The 12,596-nt window shown below is 44.1% G+C and overlaps 1 protein-coding gene across 1 annotated transcript in view; it reads left to right on the top strand.

The window, feature by feature from the left end:
• Positions 1-1,240: 1,240 nt before the first annotated feature.
• The window catches only part of PSMF1 (proteasome inhibitor subunit 1), a 46,476-nt gene continuing 35,120 nt past the window's right edge, over positions 1,241-12,596 (top strand). The window contains exons 1-3 of the mRNA XM_064382297.1: positions 1,241-1,514; positions 8,163-8,315; positions 10,067-10,149. Coding sequence (XP_064238367.1) covers positions 1,386-1,514; positions 8,163-8,315; positions 10,067-10,149 — 365 coding nt within the window. The 5' untranslated portion in view covers positions 1,241-1,385. The remainder of the gene's footprint in view (positions 1,515-8,162; positions 8,316-10,066; positions 10,150-12,596) is intronic.

The following is a 12,596-nucleotide window of genomic DNA, read 5'->3' as shown; positions in this document are numbered from 1 at the left end:
ACCTGCTAAGAAAATTTATGTTCAAGTGCTATTTCTTTTGCAACACCAAAAACTTATTTCTAACATTTGGGTAAAAGCAGTAAGTGGATTTCATGAAATCCGTTGAAGAAGTAATGGGTGGTAAAAATCATAAAGGGGGTAGGCAAATAAATAATTGAAATTTGGTAGTGGGTCAGGAGCTTCTGCTCTCAGGCAGCAGTTGTGTCTCCTTGGAGAAGTGGCTTCAACTCAGGGCCGTTTTGTCATCTGCAAAATGGGGATAATAATGGTACACACTGGCTGGGCCCGGTGGCTCTTGCCTGTAATTCCAGCACTTTGGGAGCCCAGGCGGGTGGATTAGGTTAGGAGATGGAGACTATCCTGACTAACATGGTGAAACCCCGTCTCTACTAAAAATACAAAAACTTAGCTGGGCGTGGTCATGTGCACTTGTAGTCCCAGCTACTCGGGAAGCTGAGGCAGGAGAATCGCTTGAACCCAGGAGGCAGAGGTTGCAGTGAGCCGAAATTGCACCACTCCACTCCAGCCTGGTGACAGAGCGAGACTCTGTCTCAAATAATAATAATAATAATAATAATAATGGTACCTACTTCACAGAGTTGTTGACAAGTTGCTATTTGACATTTTGGGCTGGATGATAAAAAAAACAAAAAAGAGAAGGTGATGTAAAGGTTTTGGTACAGGATGTAGCACACAATAAACACTTAATAAATGTTATCTTAGAAGCCAGACTGCTAGGTTCCCATAACCATCTCAGCCATTCACTGTTGGCTATGTCATCTTGGTCAAATTAACCCTCTGTGCCTCAGTTTCCTCATCTGTGCAATAAGGCACATTAATCGTTGATATCAACTGCATAGAGTTGGGCTGTGTAGATTAAACACATGAATACAAGTAAAGCATTTAGAATAATGTGTCCGGTAGCAAGCACTGCGTACGTGTTAACGATTATTAAGAATGTATTTTGGCCATATTTCCCAGCCCCTTCCCGGGCCTAGCTTACCCCATTTTGCGGATGGGAAGTCTGGCTCACAGCAAGGTGGCCTCTTGGAAAACGATGTGCCCGCAGCGCCTATCAGTTGCAGTGCCTATCGGTTCCCCGTTTGAGGCGCCACGCCCCGCGCGCGCTCCCTGGCGGAACCTTTCAGCGACGCGCTCGCGTTGCCAGCCCGGCGCGCCTCACGCAGACGGGCCCGTTCTTGGGGCTACTTCCGGCGGCCCCGCCCCGCCCCGCCCCCGGGCGGCTCCATTTTGGTCTCAGGTGTAGATACTCCTAGAACCAGCCCAAGAGAGGAGCCGAGTTATAGTTACCACGGCCGCCGAGTCGGCTCACTGCACCACCCCTGCCCGCTTCTTTCCTACAGACGCCGAAGTCGCGGGCGATCATGGCGGGCCTGGAGGTACTGTACGAAACTGCTGCGCCGGCCATCACCTGCAAGCAGGACGCGCTCATCTGCTTCTTGCATTGGGAAGTGGTGACACACGGCTACTACGGCTTGGGTATCGGTGACCAGGTACGCCACAGTGCCGGCCAGGGTGGAGGAGGGAACCGTCTTCTGCCTAAACTCAGAGGACCGGAGGCCTGGTCCAGAGCGCTCGATTTCCCCGCCTACCTCAGTGCGGGGCCTGGGGCTTATGACAACGTTGGTAAAACCTACGGGTCGGAGGTGCTCAACTGCCTCATCCCAGCCCAGAGTCCCTCACAGCACAGCTGGCACAACATAGTTTGTAAATTCAAGGGCAGAAACTCGCAGCCTCGCAACCTCTCAGGCCAGGACTGTGTGTACCAAGCGTTCCATAGAATGGAAAATAATCGAGATAGGGGTATACCTCCTTAGAGCACTCCTCACCCACCTGATCCCCTCTGAACTCCTTACCACCCAGCCTCGGGGTGAGGGGACTGACTCAGTACCGCCCTCATACCACACTGGTATGAGGCTCCAGCAAACATCTGGATCCAAGCACAGGAGTGAATTTTGACCTATTCAACCCCAGGGCAGGGCCCCTTAGTATGGGCCCAGAGCGCTCACACACCCTTCACCCTTTACTGAAGGGCCCAGCGTAGTCCACTTGCTACTGCCATCCCCAACTCAAGCTCTGGGAAACAATCACCCCCAGGGTCGTATACACATATACCCTGGGTGTGAGGGTCATATAAGATTTTCTCCCCATAGCTGTCCCCATAGCTATCCCCACAGGGCCAGCCCCTTCTGCACTCCCATCCCCAGCCTCTACCTCTTACAACTGGGGACATTGTTGTTCCCACAGAGTTCCAGGGCTGCTGGGCCCAACCAACTCACTAATTCTTTGCTCTAGCATTCTTCTGTCTTTCCTGTCTCTTCCCTGTGACCCTCATCCCCCACATCCACATCATCCTAGACATCTGCTTCCTGGGAGACCAGGGCCTGCCTCCATGCCTGCTCCTCACTGCCACTATCCTCTCAGTCTCAGAACCAAAACCAGCCATGGGAAACAGACATCCCCACCTATTGCACCTTGCAATGAGATTTTGCCCTTCCTCTCCTTTTTGACTGCTTCAGTTCTCCTCTCATCATTTTTTTAGCTTCTCAAATAGACAGAGTCTTAATTCTCCTCTCCTGACATAGATTAAGGGACCTCTCTTCAAACTTGCTTTGTGCATTCTGAGCACTCAGGCAGGTATCCCCTTTCCCCCATCCCTCACTGCTGTCCCTATTCCTCTGTCTCTTAGAACTAAAGACCAAGACCACGATACCCCTCTCACACTTTACCCCCTTCAGCAAGAATCAGAGCATAAGAACTGTAAGGGATTTCTGGCTGTTTTTTTCCCCAGACCTCAAGTATCTCACTGGGACCCCAGGTACACACTCAGGATCCCCGTTCCCACCTCCACACTCACATACTTCATCTCTCAAACGGGCTCTAAGGCTGGAGATGAGGATGGAAAAGAACAGCCAGCCTTTCACACACACACACCTGGAAGCAGGAACCATTTCATCTTCCCAAATGCATTTGTCCCTGGCCTTTCTCTGTGCTTCTCTTCATTCCACATACTTTACCTTTCAGCATTTCAGACCTTGGGACCAGGTAGAGACAGCAGCCCCCTTTCAATGCATAGTTCCCCTAGCAGAAATCTTGTCTCCCCACTTGCCTCACTCCAGCTTTTTAATCTTTAGCAGCTCTTCACTTGCCCCAGTCATTTTATTTCAACTTTTCCTACATTCTTCAAATAAGCTGGTATGTGGATGGTGCAGGGAACAGCGGGGCTGAGAAGAGGAGTAAGATTTGATTTTGACCTGGGAGCTCCTCCATTGGCCCTTAGCTCCCCCTGCCCTTTGCCCTGCCCTTCAGATGGAACAGCTCTGCTCTGCACTCTGGTCCCTATAATGTACCTCATGCCCCTTACATACGCCTAGCTAGCTACTTCTACTCTGCAACACTGTCAGAACCCTGTCCACCTCTGCTTGGAAAGACAAGGAACCAGTTCTGGTTCTCAAAACAGGTTCCTTGTCTTTCCAAGCAGAGGTGGACAGGATTCTGACAGTCTCAGAACTGGTTTCGGTTCTGAGACTGAGAGGGTGTGCGTGATGCCCTTCTCTTCTTGCCATTCCACAAATAAATGTCAATCACTGTGGATCTGCCCCCACCATTCTTACCCTCACTCATCCTGTCTGAGTCACTTTGACAGTTTAGGGACATCAGTTCACATAAGTCAATACTTTCTTCTAGCTGGTTTGCCATACACTCAAGGCTTGCCGTATCCCCTTGCCATACACTCAAGACTTCAACATTTTCAGATGAAATGTACAGGAAGAATATGATCTCATTTTAATACTGTTTTTTTAAAAAACAAAGGTCCTTGACCAATTCCCAAAGGTCCACCTAATTTTTCTCTGTTCATGGTGCTATTTGTTGAGCTTCTGCAGGCCAGAGAAAGATGCTGGCTTCAGACTTCTTTCAGGAGGCCCAGGAGCCTGGGGAATGGGGTTTTTGTAAGGCATTGCCGCCTTTCCTTATCTATCCCAGCACTAAATCTTGCATACCCCCAAAGGAATGGGTGTTTGGATTGCAAACTAGAGTGTGGTGTATTTTTGCTTCTCTCTGCCTTTTCTCCTTGCTTGCCATTGGGGCTCAGGTTGCACTTGTCCTCCTGTCACTTCTGCTGAGTCTACTTTCATGCAGAGTGGAAGCTAGAGAGGCATCTTTCCTGTTAGTTTATTTAAAAGGAAGTTTAATTTTTCACCTGGGGCCAGCCGACTCAGCAGCCTCAATCGTGTTTTCCAAGCTCAGAGGATATTTGTGTTGCCTCTCCAGCCACCTCCTGTTCCCACCCTTCTGTGGGTGGTAAGAGGGAAAGGAAGGTCCCAAGAGTGTATACTTGACTATACAAGTTGACAGTTAAATGGAAAGCTAGATTGCCTACTTTCTCTTAGGTTTTGCCTCCTCCGTTATAGGGGAATTGTGTACATAAAACTTCATTAGAAGAGCAATGCAGCCACTGACTTCAACAAAAATCCAATATTTGAATTTGGATTTCTTTCTTGAAGTTAGCACCACTCCTCGTAAGAGCTTTACAGCTTTGTCAGGTGATTTAGGTGGCAACAGGATAGGTAAGGGATAACTTAGGTGGTCATCAACATAAGTTAGAGAATTTTGTTTTCCGTTGTGGGAAATCTAAGGATTGTTATGAAAGAGAGCAAATGCCCAAAATTATCTGTTTAAGTTTATCTGGGTGTGTTTTATCTGAGAGGTATTGGGGCAAACTCATGGCCATTAAAGAATATTTCCAGTGCCAGGATTTTCCCTAAGAAGACAATTCTCGTAGGGCCAGTCTTGTGGACCTGGCTGGGAAAAGTCTTCTCTAGCCATAGCCTAGGCAACCAGGAGCTCTGAATTCCAGGCACAGCCCTGCATCTGACTTGCTGAGACCTTGGGCAGCTCTCAGCCCCTTTCAGGCCTTAGACTTTTCTTTTCTTTTTTTTGAGATGGAGTCTCACTGTCACTCAGGCTAGAGTACAGTGGTGAGATCTTGGCTCACTGCAACCTTCGCCTCCTGGGTTCGAGTGATTCTCCTGCCTCAGCCTCCCCAGTAGCTGGGATTACAGGTGCCCGCCACCAGGCCCAGCTAATTTCTTTTGTATTTTTAGTAGAGACAGGGTTTCACCATGTTGGCCAGGTTGGTCTTGAACTTCTGATCTCAAGTGATCTGCCTGCCTCAGCCTCCCAAAGTACTGGGATTACAGGCGTGAGCCACCATGCTTGGCCTCAGGCCTTCAATTTTCTTCCATCAGAGGAAGTTAAACCACATGACTGTGTACTTAGGCTGCTTTCCAGCTGTGGCTTTCTGGGACTCTTGATATTTGATGTCAGGGTTCACAGGGAAGTTGCATGCCATGTTTGGCCTGATATCACCAGGGTCTGTCCTATGTTTACTGGGGAACATCAGTTCCACTGCAGTTAGAGACGTAAGCCTCACTTGACTTCAGGGACTCTCTGTTACTCTGAAAGCCAAAGGTCATGGGGTGGTGAGCAGACCAAATTGTTTATATTCCAAGAGAGAACTCTGGTGGATTGAATACTGTACATGGAGGATAATATAAATTTAAAGGCCTTTGACAGAGCAAAGATGAGGCTGTCATCAAATTCCTGGCTTCCAAAGTAAACAAATCTGCAACACTAAACACTAAACATATTCAGAAAATTTACCCAGTTTGGGGTGAGGGGATAGTTTCTCTTTCTCAGAAGAATGGTTTGATTAGTTTCACTTTGGTTTTTCCTCACTTTCGTTTCTGTGCTTCAGGCCTGTGAATTTCATTGTCATCCAGCCAGGTTTTAAACCATGTCGGTTGCGACATCCTGAATTTTATTTGGGATCTCTTTCCCCTAAGGATTTCTGAGCATCAGAGGTGACCAAAGAGGAGAGGCCAGCAGTTCTCAATGTGTGGTCTCCCCTTGTCCTGGGTATGTGAAGTTTTGCTTTGCTAGACCTTTGTCTTTTCCATTTTCTTCATCTCCGGTCCCACTCCCTCCTGCTGTATTCTCACAACTATAGGTATTCCCAGTCCACGTGCCCCGTGGTGAGCATTACAAATATACATCCATGAACAAAGATTATAGCATTTTTCTTGTGCTTTTTAAAATTTTTACATAAATGGTACTGGAGTATAAACCTCATTTTGGGGGAACTTTTCTTAAATCATATTTCTTATTTTATATATAATACCACGATTAAATCTGGTTTGTTCCTTCTGACTGCTGTATAGTATTCCACTGTAAGCAGATTTTGCATTTTATCTTCACTTTGACTACCCTAGCCAAGACTGTAATGAAGATCCTTTGTTATGTACCCTGTGCACAGGGTTTCTTCCGGGAGCAAGGATTTTGGATCATAGGATATTGGCTCACCTAATTGCACTAAAAACTTCCAGATTGCTCCCCAAAGGGGCTGCACAAGTTTAAATGCCCACCAAGAGGGACTGGAGGTTCCCATTCTCCCCACACCTACACAGATATCTGGCAAAAAATAGAAAACTGGGTAATAACAGTCTGAATTGTATAACTTAGTATCTCATTATTTCAGTTCTGCTCCTCTGATTGCTAGTAAAATTGAGTAACTCTTTAGACACTGTTAGCTGCTCTTTTTCTTGTTCACATCTTTTGCCACTTTTTGGAGTTCCAATTGTTATTGTTCATTTTCCAGGCATTCCCTTTATGTAAAGGTTATTAATTTATTTTCTTTACTGTCATGGCAAATATCTCTTCTTAGCCTATGGCTGCCTGTTAACTTCGTAGTGTCTCTGTTGAACAGAAGCTTTAAATTATGAACAATCTCAAAGGCAGCATTTTTTTTTTCTTTTATGGATCTTGTTTAAGAAATCTTCCCCACCTAGAAATCACTATATTATTTTTCCTGTAGAAATAATTTGAGAACTATTTCTCAAACTTTAGTGCGAAAGGAAAGTCTTAGGATTTTTTAAAAAGAAAAGAAAGGAAAACATCACAACTCACAATAAAAGATGCATTTCACACCCACAGGCTGACAAGCATGAAAATGGCAAGCATTTTACCCCTACTAGGTTGGCAAGCAACAATAGCAATGTTGCCAACTACACGGAGCAACAGGAGTTCATACATTGTTAGTGGGAGTATAAATTAGTAACTCTTTAGAAAACAATTTGACTTTATCTTATAAATTAAAAGCTTTTCCTCCGTGCATACTCTATAGAAATTTATCCACATGTGTACCAGATGTGTACAAGAATGTTCATAGCAGCATTGTTTATAATAGCAAAACAAATAAACTGGAAATACTCCAAATCACCATCAACAAGTAGATGTATAAATTGCAGCATAGTCATACAGAATGCTGTGTAGTGGTGAATGTGAATCAGCTGTAGTTAAATGCATTGACATGGATAAATTTCCAAAAACAATACTGAATAAAAAATGCAAATGACAGAAGTGATGCTGTTTATTTTAAATTCAAAAACATTTGAAATAATGTATTTTTATGGTTGCATGTATAGTAATATAACTCTAAGGAAAAGTAAAGAAAGTTTTCAAGGGTGGTGGTTACCCTTGAAGGGGAAGGAGGGAGATTTATTGGAGTATACTACCCAAGGCTTTAGCAGTATTGCTGATGTTCTATTTCTTAAGCTGGTGGTAGTGACATTTTATAATTCTTTGTTATCTTGTACATGTACTATATTTTGTGTGTTATGAAATTATTTATAATTTTTGTACGTGACTGCTGTCAGTTGGGGTGTATTAGGATCTGTGTTTTTAGGCAACACTTTGGTGATCCTATTGCAGTTAGCCTAAGGTCCAAACTTTGAAAAATACTACTTAGCACTTCGCAGTGTTCCTTGAGATAACTGGTTTTATTCTTAGCAGAGAGATGGGGAAGAGATAATTATTAAACCAATGCTACAGATTCTTGACAGGTTCCAGTGCTATGTCAGAAAGGTAGCTCGATATGAGGGAGAGAACAGTAGACCAGGAACCAAGACACCTAGACCCTAGGCCTGTCACTTGCTGTAGGATCTTGGGCAAGTCATTTCTCTTGACCTCCACATTTTCATCTGTGAAGCAAGAAGGTAAAATTAGCTTATCTTATGAGGTTCTTTATAGCTCTGTGTTTTGAGGTCTTGATCGTTCTCCTCCCAACTGTGGTGTCTTCTCAGCCAGGTCCCAATGATAAGAAGTCAGAACTGCTGCCAGCTGGGTGGAACAACAACAAGGACCTGTATGTTCTCCGGTATGAGTCTAAGGATGGGTCCAGGAAGCTCCTTGTGAAAGCTGTCACTGTGGAGAGCAGCATGATCCTCAATGTGCTGGTGAGTCTCTGAGACACGTGAGTGCTGATGAGATGGAAATAGGAATGGCTGTTTTGAAACCCATTTAATGGTACAGATTGAGAGCTTCAATGTTCATGTAGCCTTTACCCGGTGATCCCACTTCTGGAACTTTATCTTAAGGTGAGAACCCTAAGTATAGAAAAGCTTTGTGCACAAAGGTGTTTGCCACCTGGTATTAAGAAGGAGGGGCTTTCTGTCAACAGGGGAATGGTTAAATAAGGTAAATCTATTCAGTGACAAGATGGAAGGAAAAAACTTAGGTAACCCTATTGGGCTACTTCAGTTCCTTAAATAAGTTGAGTTCTTTGCTGCCTTGGAGCCCTTGCACTTCACATTTCCAGTGCTGGAAGGCTCTTCCCCTCTACCACCTGCTCCCTCACACAGCCCTCCACCGTTCCTTCAACCTGGACAATTCTCTTTCATTTTTCACTTCCTCAAGAAGTTCAGTCCTGACTGCCCACTCCTACTGCAAAAAATATATAAATTATGCCTCTTTACTCCATCATTTTATTTTCCTGCCTGAAACTCACTGCAGCTTGTGGTTGTGTACTTATTTGTGCTTTGCTTTTATTCCGCATGGGGCTGTAAGTACCACGAGGGTAGTGACTTTCTTTTTGTTAACTTTTGTCTTAGTGGTTTGTGTGTGACCATGTAAAAGTATCCCGCTCTGTGTATTATGCTGCACTTTGCTTTTTTTCACTCGATGTTTTGGAGGTCTTGACATGGAACTACATATAGATACACCTTATTTGTTTTAACTACTATGCAGTATCCCATAGCACCGTAATTTCTTTATTCCTTTCCCTTTTGATGAACATTTAGATCTTGTGTCAGATAGGGTTCTTGGTTTCAAACAACAAAAACCTCTTGGGTTAGTTTAAGCAAAAAGGGTTTATTACAAGAACCAGGATCACCCAGGTACAGTGGCTCATGCCTGTAATCCCAACACTTTGGGAGGCCAAGGCAGGTGGATCACTGGAGACCAGCCTGGCCAACATGGTGAAACCCCGCCTCTACTAAAAACACCAAAAAAATTAGCCAGGTATGGTGGTGGGTGCCTGTAATCCCAGCTACTTGGGAGGCTGAGGTAGGAGAATCTCTTGAATCCAGGAGGCAGAGGTTGATGTGAACTGAGATTGCACCACTGAACTCCATCCTGGGTGATAGAGCGAGCCTCTGTCTCAAAACAAAACAAAACAAAAAGAACCAAGATAGCTCATTAAAACAGGTTTAAGGCTGGATTTCCAGAAGCAGTGTCCCAAGTCGTGCCACAGAAACCACTGCTGCCACCATCACTGTCAAGTATTGGATACTGGCTGATTCTGTCTGCCCTGGTGCACTCTTCTCTTAAGCTGCTGATGTGACCCCCTGGTCTCTGCTGCAGTCCTCATTAGCAAGATATCTGCCCCTTGCTGGGTCTGCTTCTCCATGTTGCTCACCTGCAACTCAAAGTTGATGCATCAGTTCGACACCTCGATTGCCATGCCTGAGCCCTTTTGCAAAACAGCCTGAGAAGTAGCCTCTGCCTTGGAAAGGCAATATTCCTAAATCAGAGATGTCTCCAAGCCTTAGGAAGGTATTTGATATAAACAGTCCTTATATATGTCTCTGTGGACATATGTGAATATTTCTTTAGGTTGAAGACATTAATTGTTACTTTCCCTCCACCCCGCCCTGACTCTTAGCCTAGAAATAGTCTAGTCTCTCATTTTCTATTTTTACTCATCTAGGAATGTGGCTCACAGCAAGTGACAGACTTGACCCTGAAGTTGGATGATTATATCGATGCAGAACACCTAGGTGACTTCCACAGGTACTTACTTCTAAATGATGTCTCTTCCCTGGGAAAAAGAAGAAAGAACCAATGGCAAGATATAAGGAATAGGGTGGATGTGCCCAGAAAATTAAGGAAGGTGAACGGAAGAACCTTTTACTTCTAGGCACAACTTCTTAATTTTCTTTTTTGTTTTTAATGTATTTGAAGAGGAGACTCAGATAGGAAATGCCACATGAAATAAAAATGATGGAATCAAGAGTCTACAAGTGCTATGGTAACTGCAGAGTAGAGACGGACCCAGGCCAGCTAGTTCAGTCAGAGCAGCTCCTGGGAGGAAGTATGCCTCATCAGGTCCCCAACCCCAATCTCCAACTTTTTTTTTTTAAAAAAAATGAACATTGGGAGGCCAAAGCAGGCAGCTCATGAGGTCAGATCAAGACCATCCTGGCCAACATAGTGAAACCCTGTCTCTACTAAAATACAGAAAATTAGCCAGGTATGGTGGCTTGCACCTGTAGTTCTAACTACTCAGGAGGCTGAGGCAGGGGAATCACTTGAACTCGGGAGGCAGAGGTTGCAGTGAGCTGACGTCACTCCACTGGACTCCAGCCTGGTGACAGAGCAAGACTCCATCTCAAAACTAAAAAATAATTTAAAAAAATAAGGATTATTTTCTTTAGGTCCATTTCAGGTACAAGCAAAATTGAGCAGAAAGTGCAGAGCATTCCCATATTACCTCGTGCTCCCATATACCAACAGCTTCCCTGTGTCAATATCCCATACCATAATGATACATTTATTACAACTGATGAGTGTAGATTGGCACATCATTATCAACCAGAGTCTGTCATCTACATTAGGGCTTAAGCTTGGTGTTATGCAGTCTGTGGGTTTTGACAAATGTATGAGAGTGTGTATCCACCATTATAAATTAGACTACCCTAAAAATCTGTGCTCCTCCTATTCACCACTCCCTTTTCCCTAACTCCTGGCAATGCCTGATCTTTTTACTGTCTCTACAGTTTTGCCTTTTCTAGAGTATCATATATTTGGCATGCAGTAGTATGATCCTAGCCCTTTTCAGCAGATAGAGATAGGAAACATTTTTCTTTACCTTGTGAGTTTAAACTGCCACCTCCGTTTTTAATATAACACTACAGGATTCTTTTTCTCTTATTCCATACTTATATCTCCCTTCTCCTGTGGTAAGAACCCTGATTCCCAGCAGCATCAATGTATTTACTCATTTACTTGATCCTAGAATACACACAAATATTTTCTGAACTGCTACATTAGTCCCTACCAAGAACAAATCTACTAAGTAAAGTTCCAAATGATTTCTTTCTAGTTCTTTTTGTCTTTTAACTATGTTCCACTAAAGATGTAGGCGGATGGAACTATGTTCCACTAAAGATTGTCTTCCAAAGGTACTTAGATTAGTGATTGTTTTTTAAATCAGTATAATGAAATTACCTGTTTTATATGTAGTTAAGCTGATTTGTGTCTGCTTTATTCCATTTTAGCAACTTTCCCCCCATCTTCATTGACCTCCTCAGGGTTTTATTTTTTATTTCATTTTTTTGAGACAGAGTCTAGCTCTGTCACCCAGGCTGGAGTGCAGTGTGGCGATTCAAGTGATTCTCGTGCCTCAGCTTCCTGAGTAGCTGAGATTACAAGCATGCACCACCACACCTGGCTAGTTTTTGCATTTCTAATAGAGACGAGGTTTTGCTATTGGCCAGGCTGGTCTCGAACTCCTGACCTCAAGTGATCTACCCACTCAGGTGATCCTGCCAAAGTGTTGGCATGAGCCACCACACCCAGCCATCCTCAGGGTTTTAGAGTAAGCTTGACATCACTATAAATGCACAGTTATCAAACCTTAACCGAACCTCAGAACTACCCAGAAACCCTGTTGCATATAATAGCATCTAATCAGCACTACCCACTTTGAACCTATTCCAGTCCTCACAGACTTTGAAACCACCAGCCTCCATATTCTGGCCACTCCTCTTTTCTCCTCCCCTCTTCCATGCAACTTCTATGTTAGGAGATCTTTTACATATTCCCCTCCTGCTTGCCACTCTCCAGTGCTTTTCCCACATAGTAGTCGGACCAATCTTTTTAAAACATAGATCAGATCATAGTTACAACTCTGGCTTTAAACCCTTCAGTGATACCACTTCACACCCATTAGAATGGGTACTATCAAAATAACCAGAAAATAAACAAGCATTGGCAAGAATGTGGAGAAATTGGAACCCTTATGCACACTGGGAATGTAAAATGGTGCAGCCACTATGGAAAACAATATAACAATTCATCAAAAAATTAAATTACTGAATAATACTGCATGTCCACTTCCAGGAATATCCCCAGAAGAACTCAAAGTAGATCTTCAAGAGATATTTGTATACCTGTGTTCATAGATGCATTATTCACAATAGCTAAAAGGTGAAAGCAATCTAGCTGTCCATTGACAG

This window comes from Aotus nancymaae, unplaced genomic scaffold, assembly GCF_030222135.1.
Source record: "Aotus nancymaae isolate 86718 unplaced genomic scaffold, 86718_ANA_hifiasm-v0.15.2.pri h1tg000029l, whole genome shotgun sequence".
Classification (NCBI taxonomy): Eukaryota; Metazoa; Chordata; class Mammalia; order Primates; family Aotidae; genus Aotus; species Aotus nancymaae.
Note: the sequence above shows the minus strand (reverse complement) of the source record. Positions and strands in the feature narration are given on the sequence as shown.